Here is a 22591-nt window from a genome sequence, read left to right as displayed (position 1 = left end):
ATGCTAGTTTTGAATTTATAATACTGTCGATGACATATTTCGCCACCCCTGTATTACCTTATGCCTGTATTTTGTTTATTATGCTGTTTTTAATGTTTTCTATTGTTCCTACAATTTACTAAATACCTTTTAAACTAAATAAATGACCAAGTCTAATATTTTTGCCTCATTCTTCTTGTTTGATATGGTTCTTTTTATCTACTTTTAGATGTGAAAATATTATTTTTTGTACTTTTAGGTCAAATTTTTGCAGGAATATAGACAATTCTGAAGTGTTCACAATCTTTCAAAGACCACTGCATATCTAATCAGTGGTACCATCCCTTCTTTAAGCATACTACCAATATATTCATTATTAAAGGGGTATTCCAAGCAAAAAAATATTTTTAAAAAAGGTGTTAGTACTATTAAGCGTTCTATTGCACAGACTCCAGCTCCCTTGTGAGGGAAGTAACGCCCAGCAGAAGAAGAGGACATTAAGACTGCTCCGTATGATGGGGGGAGGGGGAGGGGCCGAAGAAGAGTATTGGTTACATTCCATTTCTGGAAATGGGGTAAACAAAAGAAACGGAAAGAAAATACTACCAATAATCATAAAATTTATTATTTATTAATTACAAAAGACAAGGGACAACATATTAAAAAGTGACAGGACATATTCTACCAACAGGTAGGTATGAGGGCAGGTTCAGTAAGTAAAGGGTGTGTATACATCAAACAATGGGTTAAATGCTCCAATGCATCTGAAAAAGTTTGGCAAAGTAAAAAATAATTAGATAATCCCTAACATATGTCATAAAGTGACAAATTCATGGCTAGTGCAAAAAGGGACAATCCAATTTGTATAGAATATGTCAGATATCAGATGTATCCACAGTCATATCTATATACTCATAGCTGGCTAGTCCAGCCAGCAAGGGTGGAATAGTCACAAAGCAAATGCATATGGTCAATCAAAACACCAGTAAGGGATAGACGGCATGGAGCAGGAAACATAATAGCTGAAAAGTTTTTCTACATACCCATAGATACAGCATGCATGTATGCTGACCAGCGCACACACCAGGCCCCTACGCACGTTTCGGCTACAAAGCCTTCTTCCGGGGGAAGATGGAAATGACAGAACGAAACGTCACCGGGAAATCAGAGATATGGGTAGATATACATTTTCTTTAGGCATTTGGGTTAGAGAGGATTTAGCTTAGTGTTAATTAAAGTTTTAGTTTATGCCAGACAACCCCTTTAATAAACTTGGCCCATTCTCTTTGTCGAGCTATCTATCCAGCTCACTACTTCAATTTGCCTCAAAATTATTCGATCAAAATGTCCACTTCAAACTATCCTTCCATTTCTCATGCAAATCACTCTTTGACCAACTACAATCAGGCTTTTGACCCCAAAGTTCCAGAGTATCTAGCAGCTATAGCCTTCTTTTTCCCCTCCCACTTTAACAAACTAAGTGTGTAGAAAACACACCTTTCATCACCTTTCACCCACCCTACAAAGTCATCACCTTTCACCCACCCTACCCATCAATCAAAGTTATCAGTACAAGCCTACAGACTAGAACCTTTGTTCTGTTTTGTTCTTCAAATCACTCATCCAAGCCATCAACAACTCCTGCGCCAACTCCAAAACATTTATCAAATCTGCTCTTTTCTCAACTTAATGACCATCAAACTGCTCGTCCAAGCATTCATCTCCCCTCTAGATGACTGCATCACTCTTCTCCGTGGCCTCCTAGCTAATGCTTTCATTCACCTCTAATTCACCCTCAACTACTCTGCTACCGCTTAATCCCCTCATATTTCATCTGCTTCTCCCCTTTGCCAATAATTTCACTGGCTAACTATCGCTCAGCTAATAGAATTTAATATGTTAACACTGACATACAAGGCCATCAACAACCTGTGCCCTCCATATCTCTCACCTAATATCACACTACCCCTCACACATAATCTTTGAGCCTTACAAAACCTCCTTACCTGCTCTGCTTTTCACATAACTACCTCAAAGCCTTCTCCTGTACATCCCCCATCCTCTGAACTCGCTACTCTAGCCCCTTAAGGACCAGGCCATTTTTTGGTTTCGCATTTTCGTTTTTCCCTCCTCACATTTCAAGAGCCATAACTTTTTCATTTTTCAGTTCACAGAGTCACATGATGGCTTATTGTTTGCGGGACAAATTGTACTTTGTAATGGCATCATTCAATATGCTGTGCAATGTACTGGGAAGCTGGAAAAAAATTCAGAATGAGGTGCAATTGGAGAAAAAATGCATTTGCGCCATTTTCTTATGGGTTTAATTTTTACAGCGTTCACTGTTTGGTACAAATGACATGTTACCTGTGTTCTACGTGTCAGTACGAACGCGGTGATACCAAATTTATATAGTATTTGAAATGTTTTGATACTTTTAAAAAAAATGATAAACTTTGCAAAATAGAAAATTTTTTTTGTGTCATCATGTTCTAACACCTGTAACTTTTTCATATTTCCATGTATGGAGCTGGTTGTGGTGTCTTTTTATGCGGGACAAGATGACGTTTCTATTGATACCATTTGGGGTAAGATCTGATGGTTTGATCACTTTTTATTCAATTTTTTATAGGAGGCAAAGTGTTGAAAAAAACGCTTTTTGGCTGTTTTTATTTTTTTTGCCGCTACGCCGTTCGCAGTACGGGATAAATGTTTTAATATTCTAATAGTTCGGGCATTTTGGAGCGCGGGGATACCTAATATGTTTATGTTTAATGTTCTTTAATTACTTTTATAGCTAATCTAGGGAAAGGGGGGTGATTTGAACTTTTATATTTTTTTAATTTTTTTAATACTTTTAAAAACTTTTTTTTTTCTTCTGTTACATTTATGATCAGACCCCTTAGGTACCTTGAAACCTAGGGGGTCTGATCGCTCATACTATTCACTGCAATACTACAGTACTGCAGTGAATAGCAGAATCCCAGCACTTCTATTAGACGATGCCTCTGGCATCGTCTAATAGATCTCGGGCAGAGACAAGCCTGGAAGCCTTCAATAGGCTTCCGGCTGTCATAGCAACCGAACACCGCCCTCATGTGACGTTCAGGAGGGCGGCGATCGGGGAAACATGGCGGCGCCCATGCCGCCTGCGCTGTTTACACGCTGCGGTCGCGTTTGACCGCAGTGTGTAAAGGGTTAACAGCAGCGATCGGCTCGGGCACTGACCGCTGCTGTTATTGGCAGGTCCTGGCTGTATTATACAGCCGGCATCTGCCGTGTATGGAGCGAGCTCAGCGTGTGAGCTCGCTCTATACATCCCCATGCGACCCATGACGTACAGTTACTTCAAGGGTCGCTAAGGGGCTAGTACATAAGGCTATACCCCACAATCACAAACTTCAAAGAAAACCTAAAATCTGACCTCTTCAGGAAAAGTTACAGCTTTCAATAACACCTCCATCTGAACTTTTTCTACCCTCACCTACTGACATCTTTCCCCTTCCCCTATAGTTTGGAAGCAGGGTACTCTCTCCCTCTGTACCATTTGGTCACTAAATTTATTATACTGAATTATGTTTCTAAACCACCCTTTTCATATGTACAGTGCAATGGAAGTAATGGTGCTCCAAAAATAATAATGAACATAAAAATGTAACAGATTTGACATAAATGCCACACTATTGTTGATGTGTGAATATTGTCTTAAAAGATTGAACGTGCATGTACATTTGCACTGAGGAAGTAAAGTCTCAAGTAAATAGACTGGCTGCATGGTCTCTATGATCTGATATTACAGGGAGGGGAAACATGCATATTACACATGGTGGTTTTTGATGTTGCTGACTTCCATACGTAGTCTATTTAGCCATGTGTCTGCAGTAAGACATGTCTGTACTGGAAATAATTATAGACTATAAATGTCTGTACAGTCTTTACTAGAAAGCAGACTTTTGTCTCCTCCTCAGTGTGATCAGGGAGGAGCAGCTATATGGGGGAAGGGTTTCTCCCATTCAGAAAGTGAGGTGTGGCTACATTCACAAGTACTAACACAGAAGGGTCTCACTGTTTATTGTGTGCATTTCACATAAAACTAGTCTATTCGCCAGGGCCAGTTACTGCTAATGCAGCAGATATGGAGCTTTATGGGCTTGGAATGCCGTTGCTGGTTTTAATGCTTACATTCCTGGTGACTATATGGATCAGAAGGAAAGGACGAAGATCAACATTTCCACCAGGACCTACTCCGCTGCCTCTTCTGGGAAATCTTTTGCAGATCAATTTTAAGAACATTGTAGAAGAGTTTATACAGGTCAGCTTGAAAAAAAATGTATAGTTTTCAGCCATTTATAGAAACCCAATAGAACTTTTGACTTTATTTGTTTGAATGAGGTTGACATGCCATAAACTAATCTTGTATGTAATGTTATGTAGTAACATGCTTATGCAAGTGTCAGTGGGAGGGGTTGGTTATTTAACAACTGCACTTCTACACTGTACCTACAGATTTATAATCCAATGTCCTCGCTACATTACTTATAATTGAGAGATTACCTATTTATTTCTAATATTGAATAGAGTTTTAAAAACATGAAAAGGCAACAAATCTGTGAATGTAAAACATAAGGATGTTTTGTATTAGGCTGCATCTGTGGCCAAACACTTGACATATCCATTAAAACATTGTTATAGTGTCAAAAGTGATGCCCACAATTACGTTTGTCTGCCATCCAATATCTAAACATATAGGTCCATATTTGCGAAGAAGCTTGTGCACTGGTTTAATCTTCTTTTTAGATCAGTTCACTTTATACAAATTTACTACTAATGTGAAGGTGCACACTCCCTAAGGAGTGTTGTTATCCCCTGATCCTGGTCTATAGTCTCTCACTCTGCCAAACTAGTATCCTTACGCTGTGCTGATGAGATCCAACAGATCGAAACAGCGCTGTCCACAGCAGGGAATCTGTTCCTTTTGGAATAGAAATACTAGTTTGGCAATAATTATGTTATTAAGCTTATTGGAAAAAGTCATGCATGATGCTAAGGGGGCTATCCTAATAGGCATCAAACAGAGGCACGGTTTTTCTAATTACATCCAGGAAAACAGATTTACATATTTTTGCCAAAATCCCCCAGTGGAGCGAAAAAGGCTTGTAAATCTCCATACGCCTGTGAAGGTGCACACTCCCTAAGGAGTGTTATTATCCCCTGATACTAATGCAGCATTCACACTTGCGCCTCTGTCCGCCCTTTGAGTTTCCCTCCTAATCCCTGGAAAAACTGGTTAGGGGACGGCTTGCTGGCAGTCAGTTTTAAAACCCATTCATTTGAATGAGTTTTTATAGAAAACTGCTGGTGTCCCGCTGGTTCCCATGGTTGAAAGTAAATTTCTATATTAGGTTCCATTCATACGGAGTAAACGCCTGCTCATTTTGGTGTGTATTTTTACACATGTAAAAATAGGCGAAGTGTTTTTTGTCACGTTTTCTGTTATTTTACACATGTAAAAAAAGCACCAGAAAACTCGCCAAAAAACGCGTTGTGACAAAAAAATGACGCCTTTTTTTACACGTGTAAAAATATACATCAAAATGAGCGCGCATTTACTCCATGTGAGCGCGCATTTACTCCTAAGATGTACTTTTTCCCCCCAAATTTGGGTGGAAAACAGAGGATGCTTCCTATAGTCCAAATGTGGGTGTGGGGGAGGGGCCAAAAAGCACGGTCACAGCATTGCCCCACTGGTTTCCTGCAGCGGGGCTTCCTGTAGTGACAGGAGTGGGATGATGTGCAGGCCCAGGTCTTACAGGAGAGATTGTCCCAGTGAACCCATCCCGACATCCACCGTGCTATTAGTACGAATGCCAGGTCTATAAAGATCATGGCAGCAGTCATCATAGTTTCCAGGTCTCTGCTATAATATACAGCGGAGACCTGGATCTAATGCCCGCAATCAGTTACATAACAAAATTTTTGTTGGCCTGGGTGCAAACTTTACCCCCTCCCTACAGCAAATTTTTGACAGTGACAGGTGCTGCAGTGGTATCTCAGATACTTGGAAATGATACAGCTGTAGTACCCAAAACTGCAGTTGTCAAGAATATTATAAGTGAGCACTGCCGGGCATATAAATACAATATTGGGAGCTTTGTGCTTTGCGAAACAGCTGATCTGCAGAGTCGTAACTGTCTAAGAGCTAGAAAGACCAGTGGGGGTCCAACACAAAGGGCCCCTCCTATTCAATTCTTTGACGTTACTGTGGTGCTTTTGTGAGCACTGTGACTCCTTTCTATTTACATTGCACAGCATCATTTTTATAATCACCAAAAAATTTTTATTACAGCCTGTCATAATAGTACACAGCTGCTATAAAACAGATGGCGTGTGATGTGAATAGTGAAGGGGCCCCACACAGTATTACATGCTCCACAGTGGCCCCCACACAGTATTATATGCCCAGCAGTGGCCCTCAAACAGTATTATACTCTCCACAGTGGCCCTCATACAGTATTATATGCCCAGCAGTGGCCGCCACACTGTATTATATGCCTAGCAGTGGCCCTCACACAGTATTATACTCTCCATAGTGGCCCCACACAGTATTATATGCCCATCAGTGGCCCCCACACAGTATTATGTGCTCAGCAGTGGTCCCCACACAGTATTATATGGCCCCCACACAGTATTATATGCTCAGCAGTGGCCCCCATAATGTGTTATATACTCTCCACAGACCCCAGAGTATAATAATTGGAGGCCCAGGGAAGGTGAATAAAAGTAACAAACACCGATACTCACTTTGCTTCACCTTTCCTGGGCATTTTGGCTCAGTCAGGCTGTCTTCAGCATTTTTGTCCATCTTCAGACGTCCCTGCTGAGGCCTGTGATTGGTCCTCAGCGGTCATGTGTTGCCTAATCACAGGCCTCAGTCACATGACGGAAGAGCGCTGGAGACAACGCTGAGCCAAGGAGAGGTGAATATACAGTGTTGGCCAAAAGTACTGGTACCCTTGCAATTCTGTCAGATAATACTCATTTTCTTCCAGAAAATGATTGCAATCACAAATTCTTTGGTATTATTATCTTCATTTAATTTGTCTTCAATGGAAAACCACACAAAGAATTGTCAAAAAGCCAAATTGGATATAATTCCACACCAAACATAAAAAGGGGGTGGACAAAAGTATTGGCACTGTTTGAAAAATAATGTGATGCTTCTCTAATTTGTGCAATTAACAGCACCTGTTACTTACCTGAGGCACCTAACAGGTGGTGGCAATAATTAAATCACACTTGCAGTCAGTTGAAATGGATTAAAGTTGACTCAACCTCTGTCCTGTGTCCTTGTGTGTACCACATTGAACATGGAGAAAAGAAAGAAGACCAAAGAACTGTCTGAGGACTTGAGAAGCAAAATTGGGAGGAAGCATGAGCAATCTCAAGGCTACAAGTCCATTTCCAAAGACCTGAATGTTCCTGTGTCTACCGTGTGCAGTGTCATCAAGAAGTTTAAAGCCCATGGCACTGTGGCTAACCTCCCTAGATGTGGATGGAAAAGAAAAATTGACAAGAGATTTCAATACAAGATTGTGCGGATGGTGGATAAAGAACCTCGACTAACATCCAAACAAGTTCAAGCTGCCCTGCAGTCCGAGGCTACAACAGTGTCAACCCGTACTATCCGTCGACGTCTGAATGAAAAGGGACTGTATGGTAGGATACCCAGGAAGACCCCACTTCTTACCCAGAGACATAAAAAAGCCAGGCTGGAGTTTGCCAAAACTTACCTGAGAAAGCCAAAAACGTTTTGGAAGAATGTTCTTTGGTCAGATGAGAAAGTAGAGCTTTTTGGGAAAAGGCATCAACATAGAGTTTACAGAGAAAAAAAAGAGGCCTTCAAAGAAAAGAACACGGTCCCTACAGTCAAGCATGGCAGAGGTTCCCTGATGTTTTGGGGTTGCTTTGCTGCCTCTGGCACTGGACTGCTTGACCGAGTGCATGGCATTATGAAGTCTGAAGACTACCAACAAATTTTGCAGCATAATGTAGGGCCCAGTGTGAGAAAGCTGGGTCTCCCTCAGAGGTCATGGGTCTTCCAACAGGACAATGACCCAAAACACACTTCAAAAAACACTAGAAAATGGTTTGAGAGAAAGCACTGGAGACTTCTAAAGTGGCCAGCAATGAGTCCAGACCTGAATCCCATAGAACACCTGTGAAGAGATCTCAAAATGGCAGTTTGGAGAAGGCACCCTTCACATCTCAGGGACCTGGAGCAGTTTGCCAAAGAAGAATGGTTTAAAATTCCAGCAGAGCATTGTAAGAAACTCATTGGTGGTTACCGGAAGCGGTTGTTTGCAGTTATTTTGTCTAAAAGGTTGTGCTACCAAGTATTAGACTGAGGGTGCCAATACTTTTGTCCGGTCCATTTTTGGAGTTTTGTGTAAAAAGATCAATGTTTTGACTCTTTTTTTTCATTCTCTTTTGTGTTTTTTCATTGCAAGCAAAATAAATGTAGATATTAATACCAAAGAGTTTGTGCTTGCAATCATTTTCTGGATAAACATGAGTATTATCTGACAGAATTGCAGGGGTGCCAATACTTTTGGCCAACGCTGTATAATTTATTTTGCATACCAATAGGTTAAATTTAAACAAACCAAAAAGTGCTGTGCATTACTATGTAATAAAATGAACTCTCATTTATTTATTAGTTCCATGTAAAACTGATTTTTTTTTTCTAGCTTGGATCAAAGTATGGCCCAGTCTCCATGATACATTTAGGGCCTAAGAAGATGGTGATATTAAATGGCTATGATGTGGTAAGAGAAGCTTTTCTGGAGAAAGGTGAAGTGTTCAGTGACCGACCAAGTCTTGCTATTCCGGAGATGGTTTTCAAAGGTCATGGTAAGCTTCAAGTGTATGATATGAGAAAATGTTAAATTTAAAAAATGAGAAGAATGTATTCAATCGTTTTTATGATACAGGGTTAATCTTCACTAATGGTGAGAGGTGGAAACAAATGAGAAGATTCACCTTAAGTACTTTAAGAAATTTTGGCATGGGAAAGAGAAGTTTGGAGGAACGTGTACAGGAGGAAGCACGCTGTTTAGGAGAAGAATTACAGAAGAGACGTGGTATTGTACACACTTTTATTTTTTGTTTTTAAGTATGTCCCATCAGTACATTTACTGTTCCCTTTGCTTCTCTATTCTGGCCTAGATGAACACTTGTTCACAAAATGTCTATGCACACAAACTTCTTATGATTCCTATCCCATAAGTGTCCCCCACACAGTAACCATGCCACCTTAAAATGTACCTCCAGTTATAAACAACTTTTCATACTTCTATCTATCTATCTATCTATCTATCTATCTATCTATCTATCTATCTATCTATCTATCTATCCATCCCTGAGTTACACCAAGAGCAAAAGGGTAACAATGTTTTAAAATTTTGACTTTCCGGCTCTATATCTCACCATCCATTACAGCTTTGAACATGAGACTACCATCATTTTATAGACAATCATCTTGACTATCTCTGACATAAATTTGACTTGCAACTATTTAGCATATGATTAGTTAATTTGCAAATATTACCTAATATCTTGATTCCCAAGCTAAAGTTCACTAGTTCAAATCGAGGATCAGCCATGAAGAAGATTTCCCCCAAAAAAAGAGAAACCGCATCATCCAGCTCATCAATAGTGGTATCTTGGCCAAGAAAATTGCCAAGCTGCATCATGTGAGTGCCATGACAGTTGGAAGAACACAAAATGAAGTCCATCCACCCATTCAAAAGCCAAGAGGTGGACGTCCAGACCAAATATTGGAATCAGTAAGTTGGCTTCTCACAAGAGCTATCAGTTCTGGCATGACAAACATGCCAGTGGAGGTGACTTGTATGCTTTGTAATAGTGAGATCAGACGTCCACACAAGCATTGTGTGATGCATATCTGGAATCGTGGCTCAAAATAAGGAGAAGCTATGACTTTAATATCATCATAAGAGGAGTCGGCTGGAGATTGCAAAAAAGTAAGAAAAGTGGACAGTAAGTGGACAGTAGAAGATTGGAAACAAGTGATTTGAAGCGATGAGATGAAAGTCTGGGTTCTGTTGGGTGCAAATGGGTCTGGAAGAAACAAGAGAAAAGGAGGCTAATGGATTGAGAAATTGAAGGAACTGTCAAGGAGAAAAAGAGAGTCTTTAGATCTGGTGACAAGAATTGCCTAGGGGAAGTGCAAAAACAGTTGAGATGGCAGATCAGAGAGGGGAAAGCCACAAGTATTCACTTTTTAAGTGGATTTGGTTTCCATTTTTCAGATCCCCAAACAGATCCGAAGAACGGAAACCCAAGCGCAGGTGTGAATATAGAGTTAGGAGATCTGCTTCCTTCTCCTCTTATTAAGCTGCTTTCCTACTTTTTATCTTCCATCTGCTTGTTAGGCCTTTTAGGAGAACAGAAAACATGAGTAGTTAGCTGCTGCTAGCTGGTTAATTGATTTATTATTGATTTTATTGATTATTATTATTCTTTGCACTGATAGCCTGTTATTTACAAGACTAGCAGTGTTAAAAAAAAAAGCATAGAGCAGCAGTAGCAATTATCTGAGTGCCTTTTCTAGCAGCCTCCCCTTTCCCCTCACCTTTCCCTAGACTTATATGTAGAAAGTAACTCAGTCTCACAAGAGAAGAATAAAACATATTCTTAATAAGATGTATTACAATGTCTCTTGTATTCACCTGAACTGAGGGTCGTAACTAGCAAAGACTGAGCCCCGTGGCAAACTTTGGGGCCCCCAACACAGCATAGTGCCCCTTTTACTGGCTCCAACATTGTATAACATCACATTTACTCACAATGTAATGTCCCATGGAGTCTCCTCCACACAATACAATGTCCCAAGTGGCCCCTATGGATTTTGCAAAAAGTTTCGGGTTTGACCCCTTAGACACCAGAGTATAATAAGCAGAGACCCAGGGGAGGTGATCAAACAAAAAGCCTCTCCTGGGATCCAGTATGGCTCTTTGGGCCTCTTCAATGACATCAGAGACCATTGAGGCCTGTAATTGGACCTCAGTGATCACATAGGTTATGCCAGTGTTATTATGGGCCGTGATGCTGATGTGATTCATGTAACTGATGAGGCCCAGTTACAGCACTCAGTGGTCTGTGACATCATTGAAGTGACTTGAAGACCCATGCCCAGGGGAGGTGATTAACACTGTTTAGGGGCTTCTGCTCATTATACTCTGGGGTCTGAAGAGACGCCAGAGTATAATATTAGCAGTTTTGTTTTGGATGTGTTTGGTCCAAACCTTGCAGGAAAACCTTGTGCTATGTTCATCTAACAAATACTCTGGTGCCGCAGCCTTGCTTAATGATACTTGCTACTGCTCACGGCCACTTCCGCTTCTCCCTTCAGCATCCAGGAAGTCCTGGGAGGGCTAAAGGGGGAGGAAAGCGCCCATGGGTAGGACCAGGAATCGGTAAGTAAATGGCATTCAATACCTGCTAGTGTTATTCAGCAGGTAATGGCCTATTAGAATGAAGGAGCAGAGGGCCCATCAAGCCTCCTAAGCTCAGGGGCCTGTAGCAGCTGCTATGGCAGGAGCTCCAACACTGCCTGAACTATTCATTTATGCAAAGTTGTTTATAAGTGAAGGTATTCTTTTAAGTATTTTCTGGTGACCAAAAACAGCTGGGTCCCTGACTTATGGGCTCAGTGGCATACGTGATCTCTACAATTACTCCAGAGTCTATGGGCCTCCTTAGTCTCATGGACCCAGGTGCAACTGCACCCTCTGCACCCCCTTAAGTTACTTTCATTGTTATTGAATAGGTTTTTTTTGTTGTTGTTTTCATTCTATTTTTACCTGAGATGTAATTTATTTTTTCCTACTTATGTAAATGTATTCCATTTGACACATTTTTATACTTTCTTAGGAACATTCTTTGACCCTACCTTGTTATTCAGTTTGGCTGTGTCCAATGTTGTCTGCTCTATTGTCTTTGAAGAACGATATGATTATGCAGATCAGAATTTTTTAAATATGCTTGATCTTATGAAGGAGACTTTCCAGATTGTGACCTCACCATGGGCTCAGGTTAGTGATTCATCAATAATAAGATTTCAAGGCGGTCTCTTCTCAATGCCCTTGTGCTATGTGCAGTAGGCTGCACAGCTGTCTATAAAGATTCAAGACCTTAGGATGAGTTCTCATGCAGCCTTTTTGTCATGGTATTATTGTGATTTTAAGGTGTCGTTTATTAAAGTTGTTGTAAAAAACACAATAAACATGTTGTGTTAACTCATTACTACCAGGAAAATCAGTGTTCTAAAAGCCAGTTGGATTTATTTTAATTCTCAGACCCAAAAAGCAGTTTATAACCACAAATTGCTGTACTCAGAAGAAAAACCAGTCCACTATTTCTCCTATTACAAAATTCTCATATGAAAAATTTGGAGCTAAAACAATAAAATTTCATTTTCGCAATATCATAACCCAACATTTAAAACACAAATGGAGTCAAAATGATCAGAAGACTCCTCAATGACTTCCTTGAGGGGCGTAGTTTCAAAATGGTTTTCCTACGTTTTGGCAACCCACGGTCTCTGCAAATCTAACTTGCTGGTTAAAAAAACCAGTATAATAAAATGGAGGCATTACAACTTGGTGCTCCTTCTGTGAGCCAAATGGCACAGTAGGGCCACAGGTGGGATATTTCTCTAAATAACAGAAGAAAGGTAACATATTTAAGTTCTTTTCATTTTTCTTTAATACCCTTGGAACATCTTGAGGCTAAGGCCCTACTTGGCATCCCCCAGCAAAGAAGCGCAGTGGGAAAAGCCGTGCCTGCAACACATCATGGTTCTTCCCACAGCACTTTGCACAGAAACTTTGCAGAGGTTTCCTCTGCGGACTTTCTGCTTCAATTATACCTATAGGGAAACCACCGGCATTCACGTAGATATAATTTACATTCTCTGATTTCCAAAACCACAACAGTTTTGGAAATCACTATGTGTCCGCAACGCGTAACTTACAGCAAAGTGAGCATGGCATTCGTTAGAATCCCATCCACTTTGCTGTGACTGTAAGACACTACGTTTTTTTTTTCTGCTGTGGGCGAACTGCGGCATTTAGGTCACATGGAGCCCTAAGACTAAAGGGTAATTGATATGAATCTTCTCACAGCACGTTATAGGGCTTCTGACATGGTTTCCAAACCATACGGCTTAGTTCCTGAGAATTTGTTTTCTTTTAATTATGCTAATGAAAAGGGCTTTCATCGCGTTTACTTTGCAGTGTGGTCTTCTCTCAGTGTAGAGCAAACGCTCCTTAAGCCATTCTCAAAGGGATTTGGTGTTCAAACCCCTATTCAAGAACTTCAGCAAGTGCAATATGGAGTGTACTGCGTATCCCCGCTGACGTCATCCTCAGAAACTAAGGCACAAGTGACCCTAATCAATATTGATCAATATGATGGGTTCTGCTGGCAGACTCCCTTTAAGGGTTAACAAAGTTACATGCTGTTATGAATAATTTCTAGGGTGTCATTTCTAAAATTGGGTCATTTGGGGATTTTCTGTTATAAAGACCCCACAACATCACCACAGAATAGAATTAGCCTCCCAAAAAAATAATTTTCACATTTTCTTCAAAATTTGCTTTAAATTTTAAAGGTTTCTCATAGCCTGAAAAAATGCTGTTAAAAAAATGTCAACATAAAGTAGACATGGCAATTTTTTTTAAAATATCAACTTGTGTGGTATATCTTTCTGCCTTGCAAACAGAATTATTTGGAAAATTGCTATTTTTTTTTTTTTTAAATGTAAATTTACTACCAACATAAAGTACAGTGTATCACAATATATAAATTCTATTTCACTGAGATAGGTAAGTTTATTATAAATTTACTACCACTTAAAGTGATTCAGTTTTTTACATAAAGCCAAAGCTAGCTGTGACAGAAAGGGGTAAAGATAGAAAACTTCAAATATTGCAGACCTTTTTGTATGACCACTCATGTTTTCTTAAACGCTGTATTCATCTAATACATTCTACATTAACTTATGAGCCTGATTGTATTACATTTTAATCATTTGTTTTTCGTAGATATTTGACTTAGCTCCAAACTTATTGAAGCACCTTCCTGGGCCACAAGACAAGCTTTTCAAAAACTTTGACAAAATTAGAACATATGTTCTGGAGAAAGTGAAAGCCCATGAGAAAACTCTGGATGAGAATTGTCCAAGAGATTATATTGATTGTTTTCTTATAAAAATGAATCAGGTAAGTTTGACCAAGGTAGCTTGTTCCTAAAAGTCTCATTGCAACTGATAAAACATATATTGAACTAGGGTACTTTCACACCATGGTATGTGTATTTATTAGGACTTTCACACCACATTAATAGACATCAATCAGTTTATTATTATTTATTTATATAGCACCATTAATTCCACGATGTTTTACATTTGAGGGTTTATATACGGTACACAAAATATACAAAACAAATATAATACTAACAGTGACTGACTGGCACAGTGGGATCGAGGGCCCTGCCGCAAGGGCTTGCAATCTATCAATTTAACCAAGGCACTGTAGGACTGAAACACAATATATGGAGTGGGCCCCATTGCTGTCTGTTTTTGCAGCTCAGTGTCATGTATTTTATTGAAGCAGTCTGTGAAAAACACATTGCATTTGGATTCAATCCATGTGCGGGGCCCATATAGTTTATGGTTCGACTTGTTATGCCAATCTTAATAAACAGACATGTTTCAGTGGAGTACACCATAATTATTAAGAGGCATACATCCCTTAATAATTTTGGTGGATCCCAGGTGGTCCATGCGCCAAAAATTGAATTCTAAAGCAGCTAGATATCAGACATTAATTGCACCAGTAATGTTGTTAGCGCAAAATGGGAGAAAAGTCGCAATTCATTAGGCCATGCATTAAAAGTTACAACTCTTCACATATCTTGTATAAATCAGCCCTCACTTTTTTCATTGCATTTAAACCAGACAACTAGTATATATACATTCCAAAATTTCCTCTGTACAGCTCTTGAATGAGAAAAAAAATTGACAACTGCAATATTCGGAATTAAATTGTGGCCTATTTGTTGCAGTTTTTGTTGTAAAATCTGAAAAGAACAATGCAACTGAGTATGGATTTATGAAATTCTGTAACACTTTGCAGCTTCTTAATATGTGTTTTTGAATTTTGCAATACAAAGGGAAACATTTTCAACCATATCCCCATGTAAAACTAGGTTAATGTCATTCCACAGGTCAACCATGTATCCTAGACATGTGCAGCTAAAAACCTGTATGGTTGTGTAAGTCTGCCATTTTCTAGCGTGAATGGTAATGCCTTCTTTTGTCACCCCCCACTCCCTTTCTGGAAAGTGGTGAAGGTGACTCAGATTTTAAAGTAACAAGTTTTGTACAATAAATAACAGTTTTTGAGCAAAAAATTTAAACTTTTTATGCCTTGCACAAGGCATAAAAAAATTTACCCCATAGTGTTTTAATCACAATTTGCATCTACCTTGGCAGGTTTGAGAAATGATTAGAACATACTTGCAAATCATTTCTGGCAAAACTGTTTCCAAACTGTTTGCAAGGTAGAGAACTGTGACATAGCCATGACCCTTTTCTCCCCATTTTCCTGTAGGACAGGTCCCATTATGAGGTTTCATTCTCTTTGTCTTGCCACCTTGCCCACTGAATGTGAATCTGAATGTGGGCACTCCGTCTAATAACATAAGATCCTGGCACCCCAAACATGAAATATATATGCAGTGCCATTTTTGGGAAGACTTTACAACTAGAGATGAGCGAACAGCGTTCGATCAAGTACATGTTCGATCGGATATCAGGCTGTTCGAGATGTTCGGTTCCAGTCGAACACCAGGTGGCAAACTCACTAAAAACTCGATTCTATTATCTGAACCTCCCACGCTCGTATACAAGACTTCTCCCGAGCTGCACCACTTCTCTGGAATGCTCTACCCCGGACAATCAGATTAACTCCCAATTTCTACAGTTTCAAACGCAAACTAAAGACTCATCTTTTCAGACAAACCTATCACAATTTCTAACGTAAACCCTTCCGTACTATAATTAGAATCCCCAAAATTTAACCCTCCTCTGTCCCTGCTCCCACATTTCCTCACATGATATGATGCCATCTCACGCTAACTTTGTAGGTCCAAGCTCCATCCACATGTTAACGGACACCACTAGTGATGGCTCATAAAGTTTTAAGTTTGTGTAATGACAGTAACCTCTATTACAAAGTGTCTGACCTCTGCATAAGCAATGCCGCCCCTGCTACCTCTTGTGTCACGCCCTCTACCTCATAGATTATAAGCTCTTGTGAGCAGGGCCCTCAGTCACATTGTGTGAAATGACTTTCGTTGTAATGCATCTTTCTGTCTGTATTTGAACCCTACAAATTGTACAGCGCTGCAGAATATGTTGGCGCTATAAAAATAAAATTAATTATTATTATTATATGAATAGTGGATTTAATATCCGGTTCATATGAGACTGTGAACTATGTGATTGTAAGACAGGGATAGATGTACTGGCAGGGTTAGCTAGGGATTACCTTTATCTAGGTGGGAATGTCACTCACCCAGCTCTTTGGGGCTCTACCTGGTTGGGATCCCTGTCAGCTTGCGATATGACTTTTTCCCATAGGAGTGCATTGCCCAGCATTGATTGGCCGAATGCCATACAGAGTACAGAATTCGGCCAATCAATGCTGGTTCTGCCGGAGGCTCGTCTGTGAGGAGGCGGAGTCCTGGGACCTGTACTACAGGAAAATGATATCTTTATAGATAGAATAATTTCCTATGGTGAGCCCAAGCAAACCCAGTCCAATGCTGTTGGTAAGTGTGGCTTAGAAATGCTTGGTTAAGGACCATATTAATAAAAGATGTGCAGTATTTTTGTGCAAAAAATTGGTGTATACAGTACAAAAGGATACTAACATATGTAGTATTGTGTCCATTTCTCCCTAGGAAAAAGACAATCCCACTACAGAATTTAACTATGAAAATCTAATTGTCAATCTGATACACTTGTTTTTGGCTGCAACAGAGACCACTAGCACCTCATTGAGATATTCCATCCTCATCCTGTTAAAATATCCAAAAATTACAAGTAAGTCTCTAGCACATATTGTCTTCATTATAGAAAAAGGGGAAAGACCTTTAATTTGTGAAATGTGAATATAGATTTGCTTAATTCTCACCATATTTTTTAACCCTGACTATAGAATAATGGCTAGCGAAGCTGAAATATACCCCTCCATATAAAAATGAAATGAAAATTAATGGTGGTTGGATTCCATGTCCAATGTAGTGCAGTCATTGTCTGGGCTGAAAGTGAAGTGGAAGTGAAAAATTATCCAATCTCCTAGAAAAGGTTTCTAAAAGAGTTGGATTGTGGGAATTTGTTCCTATTTTGGACAAAGAATATTGTAAGATCGCGGATGTTGGCCGCAAAGGTCTGGCTCACAATTGACATTCTACACAAAGGTGGAAGTGTTTGTGGTTGTGGCTACAGCTCTGAGAAAGTCTTTCAAGACCACTAGACTAGACAAACTATGGGCGAGATTTAACATAAAGGGGGATTTTTAAAAGCAGTCTAATCTGTGTTGGGGTAGTTTGCCCCAAACTTATCAAAAGTCGCACAGTGATTGATAAAGATGACACGTCTATGAGTCTAACACTTTTGTCCTGATGTTTTATTTCTAAAAAGTCACAGTTAGTGAATTTAGAGGACAGTCAGGGGCCAATGTGGAGCATTAGACTGTGCGGGGGCCACTGTGAACCATTATACTGTTTATGCATGCATATGTGTATATAAAAATATATATTTATTTACTAAATGCCAATAAAAGCATGAAGAATGCAATGTTGTCTTGAAGCTTTTTCTGTGTGACTGTAATGATGATCTACAGAGATGGGAGTGAGTCATCCCCTTTAAGGTTGATTGGGGCACATATAGCAGATCAGAAATTTCAGAGTGATTTGTAGCATAGATGACAATTCTAACAATGTTTAAAGGAACTAATCTTATTATTAGGTATGGCCGTGTGCTTCATTCCATGCTCCTTTTTGCAATACTTGTGGTTGAGAAAGTGTTTTAGGGTTAGTTAACACACAAATCCGCGCGTGCATATTCTGTTGCAGTGCACGGCATCCCGTCGTGGCTTTCTGCTCCGGATTAGGCCCAAATGAATGGGCCTAGGCAGAAGCATGCTGCCGCAAGGCAGACGCCGTGGCTGATCCAGTCGCGGAATCCGCCTGAAGAAAGGGAAGCTAGCTTCTTTTTTCCGCTAGCGGTAACACGCCGCTAGCGGAAAAAAGAACGTTAGCGGTCTCCATAGACCACCATTGTGAGGGGGCGGATTATGATGTGGATTCCATGCCATAATCCGCCCCCTCTGTGCCCGTGTGAACTAGCCATTACATTGTCAGCATTTAAAAATATAAAAAAATATATGTTTGCTCTTATTTAATATTTTAGACTGCTCTTTTCCAGTGATTTGCTCTTATCACATTGTGACTACTTGTGCCTGTAAACAGTGTCAAGGAAGCTGGTTTGTGCAATATTAGTGCCCCACTGCTGTCTGTAACTAGAAATGTATTCATAGGAATGTATCATTTTCTTTATATAAATGCATGTCTTTAATGTAGCCATAATCTTTATTATGAATAGATCATGTTCTTATTGTGCTAAATGCTCCACAGAGAAAGTGCAGGAGGAGATAGACAATATCATTGGAAATGCTCGAAGCCCTTCTCTAGAGGATCGGCTAAAAATGCCATTTACTGATGCAGTAATTCATGAGATCCAGAGATTTACAGATATTACGCCATTAGGAGTACCTCGAGCAACCAACCAGGATACAGTTTTCAGAGGATACCATATACCAAAGGTCAGAAGCTACAAAAATGCATGCAACACTTGTAAATAGAAAAATTTTCCTTACAACTGTCTCGCATGGTTTATTGTTAGGGGCAGGTCTTGTGTTGTGGTGACAGGAAGTCAGGTTATTTATTCGTAAGAGATTCGCAGTGAGGTTCTCGTAAGAATGGAGATACTGTCTTCCTGTCCACATATATGTCACTGTGTCAGTTGGAGAGTGTCCTTGTTGGGCACATAATACAGCTAAGGCCAAGAAGAATCAGCAAGATTATCTTCACCACAATTTAGATCATGACTCTTTCTAATGGGCCAGTAAATAACTTTTGTGGGAGGCCTTTCGTCCAATAAAACCACATTAACCTACTGAAAAGAAACCACTTGCTCAAGACTGCTGGCACGGTTTTACATTTCACTTTAAGTTTTGTTAAGTCATGTCTCAGAAAGGATAATAGTGTTTAAAGACGCATGAGACAAGTTTTATACACAGTGACACATTTTTGCACAATTTTTGTTATAAGTGGCATGGCCACTGATCCAATCAGATTTGTGACTCTTTATGCCGATGTACAGGCATAGATGATGCGTAAAATCTACAAAAACTATGATCTGGCATAGATTTCAGTCCAGGCTCATTGATACACCTCAGTCTTAAGAAAGTATACCGCATCATGAATCAACAGCATAGGGATTATTAAGACCAGCATACTAACCACTGATCTTGATAATTATCTCCACACTATTTGTGCCAAACCGGTGTGGAGTCTGGTCTGTAGTCTATTGGGACAAAAAACAGAAATACCTAAAGCTTGTGATGATATTTTACTGATCCTTTATATTTCCTATGTGTGGCCATGTATGACAGTGTTGCCATTGCTGTTCATTAGACTTGTAAAGCTTTGCTTCAAGAATATTTTTTTAATGTATGTTTTGTTCCAGGGTGTGACTGTATTCCCCATGATAACAACTATTTTGAAAGATTCAAAATATTTTAAGAATCCACAGAAGTTTGATCCAGCACATTTCTTAGATGAGCAAGGCAACGTGAAGAAAAGTGAAGCTTTTATTCCATTCTCAATAGGTAATGACCAGTGCAACATCACTTAGACTTTATGCATTAGTATATTATGGCTTAGTACATGTTCCAAGATGTATGGGTCCATTATAAAGCACCACAGACATCTATGAGTCTATACTTTACTTACAGATTAAAGGGAACCTGTCAGATGGAAATCTATAGGCAGCATGACATAAAACAGAAGGAGCTCAGCAGGCTGATGTGCAAGATTGGTTGAAAAGATTCAGTATAATGTGTCATTTATTCATGAAGATCATTCATCCATTGAAATGCTATTTCTGTGCTAAGAAGTCAAGGAGGCAGTCCTATCAGTAATTGACAGCTGTCTCTGTATGAACAGTCATAGAGGAGAGGCTGCCAATCACTGAAAGGACCGCCTCCTTGACTTCTTAGCATAGAAGATCAGAGATAAGATAGGAGTAATGACAGGCTATACACACCAGTTATATATCAATCTATTCAACTTTACTCTATAACATGCTACCTGCAGGTCAAAAAATATTTTTCATATGATAGGTTTCCTTTATGGAAAATCAGGGCATGGTCTATTAGTTATCATATGATAGGGTTGTTATACCCTAGGATTAATGCTTTTAGAGGCAAATCCCACCGTAATATAGTGCAGGCTTTGCCTTGTTTGTTGGGCCTTTATTTGTGGGTGAATGAACTTATAAAAAGGGTATATTCATTGTGATAAATCTATGTACTCTCTTATAGGGAAACGTGTTTGTCTTGGTGAGGGTCTTGCTCGTATGGAAATTTTCTTGTTCCTGACATACCTTCTGCAGAAGTTTGAGCTAAAATGTGACATGAAGACTGAAGACATTGATATTTCCCCTATGCCTAACAGTGGTGTTCATGTACCACGACCATATCAGATCTCTGTGACTTTACGGTAACCACCATATGGATGACAGTGTGCATTGTGTTTTAAAGTCATATATGGATAAAGTCAAAGATATATGGATTATTTTACTTGTATTAAAATTACACCAAAGACATCAAGGTGAAATATTTCTGGATTCTGAGAATAATTACATTACATTATTTTTTTGAGTTGCAAGAAGGGAAAGATTGAATTAATGATTTAATAACTATTTTTCACTGGGTTTTTGATAAGAAAGCTTGGACAATTTTTTGGTTTCATAACTAGAGATGAGCGAACAGTGAAATATTTGATATTGGTGTCGAGTAGAGCCACAATATTCGACTACTCGATCGAATCCCATTATAGTCTATGAGAAAAAATGCTCGTTTCAGGGGAAACCACTATTCGACTAAAGGAGAGTCACCAAGTCCTCGAGTAGCAGGAGGAGAGTGTTTAGGAGGAGCGCTGTGCAGTTAACGCGCACGGACCCCATTATAGTCTATGGGGTTTGTGCTCTTTAACTGCACAGCGCTTGCAGTTGTGCTGATAAACAGTAAGCTCCCTCGTAACCGCAAGCTGCCAGCTCTCCTGACTAGCAAAGATGAGCCTGCGGCAAATCAACGCTGGTTCTGCAGCAGGCTCGTCCTTGCTAGTCGAGAGAGCTAGAAGCTTGCTGTTACGAGGGAGCTTACTTTTTCTCATAGGAATGCATTGACCAGCATTGATTGGCCAGTGTACAACATTCGGCCAATCAACACTGGTTCTGCCGGAGGCTCGTCTGTGAGGAGGCGGAGTCTAAGATCGGTCCACAATGGAGACTGCTGTGGTCCGATCTTAGACTCTGCCTCCTCACAGACGAGCCTCCAGCGGAACCAGCGTTGATTGGCCGAATGCTGGACACTGGCCAATCAACGCTGGTCAATTCATTCCTATGAAAATAAAAGTCAGCTCCCTCGTAACAGCAAGCTGCCTGCTCTCCCAACTAGCAAGGACGAGCCTGCTACAGAACCAGTGTTGATTTGCCGAATGCTATACACTGTATAGCATTCGGCCAATCAACGCTGGTTCTAAATCAAATATTTACTGCGAACAGCTAGTAGTATTCGATCAAGTACGAATATTTTGAATACCTTAGTATTTGATCGAATACCTACTCGATTGAATACTACTCGCTCATCTCTATTCATAACAGACTATACTCACAAAATATTTTTTAACGGTTATTCTGGGAGGTTGGCAAAAATTATGCACACAACATTTTTTTTTAATAGAAATCTTAAATGTCTCTTTTTATTACCAAATAAAACATTTATTTAAATATGTAACTTTGTTTATAAACATTAATAACTCACTGATGTTGCCTTATGTCATTATTTTATTTTTCTTCCTAGAAAGCATTAAAAAGAGCAATTCACCATTTAAATGCTATATAATCTTCAGGCAATATATTATACATCAATCTTATTAGCTCCCCAGTTCTAGAATATTATGGGCAAATATTCAGTATAACTGATCACTTATATATCTGCTCATCTTTTTTGCTCAGCCTAGAGATTTGTAACAGTTTCCCCTTATCCATGAAGACAGACATATCCATTTACTGCCAGGGCCGGCGTTAGGGGGGGCAAACTCGGCAATTACCCAGGGCCCCAGCACTTGCAGGGGCCACCTGGCGGTGGAATACTTTCCCTATTAATATAGG

The 22591-nt window shown here is 39.7% G+C and overlaps 1 protein-coding gene across 1 annotated transcript; it reads left to right on the top strand.

The window, feature by feature from the left end:
• Positions 1 to 4036: 4036 nt before the first annotated feature.
• On the top strand, positions 4037 to 20954 carry LOC142201374 (cytochrome P450 2C23-like). Its single transcript, XM_075272218.1, has 9 exons — positions 4037 to 4291; positions 8727 to 8889; positions 8970 to 9119; positions 11935 to 12095; positions 14109 to 14285; positions 17032 to 17173; positions 18769 to 18956; positions 19883 to 20024; positions 20739 to 20954. Exons 1-9 carry the CDS (start codon positions 4115 to 4117, stop codon positions 20918 to 20920), a joined length of 1482 nt encoding a protein of 493 aa, XP_075128319.1. The 5' UTR covers positions 4037 to 4114; the 3' UTR covers positions 20921 to 20954.
• Positions 20955 to 22591: the final 1637 nt, after the last annotated feature.

Source organism: Leptodactylus fuscus, chromosome 4 (assembly GCF_031893055.1).
Source record: "Leptodactylus fuscus isolate aLepFus1 chromosome 4, aLepFus1.hap2, whole genome shotgun sequence".
In the NCBI taxonomy this organism is placed as follows: Eukaryota; Metazoa; Chordata; class Amphibia; order Anura; family Leptodactylidae; genus Leptodactylus; species Leptodactylus fuscus.
This window is presented reverse-complemented; position numbering and strand designations above follow the sequence as displayed.

Bases quoted from the DNA above. Each gene is read 5' to 3' on its own strand.
- LOC142201374 (XM_075272218.1), top strand. From the start codon at position 4,115: ATGGAGCTTTATGGGCTTGGAATGCCGTTGCTGGTTTTAATGCTTACA. The intron at 12,096-14,108 runs GTTAGTGATTCA...TGTTTTTCGTAG, and splicing joins TGACCTCACCATGGGCTCAG to ATATTTGACTTAGCTCCAAA. The intron at 14,286-17,031 runs GTAAGTTTGACC...ATTTCTCCCTAG, and splicing joins TTCTTATAAAAATGAATCAG to GAAAAAGACAATCCCACTAC.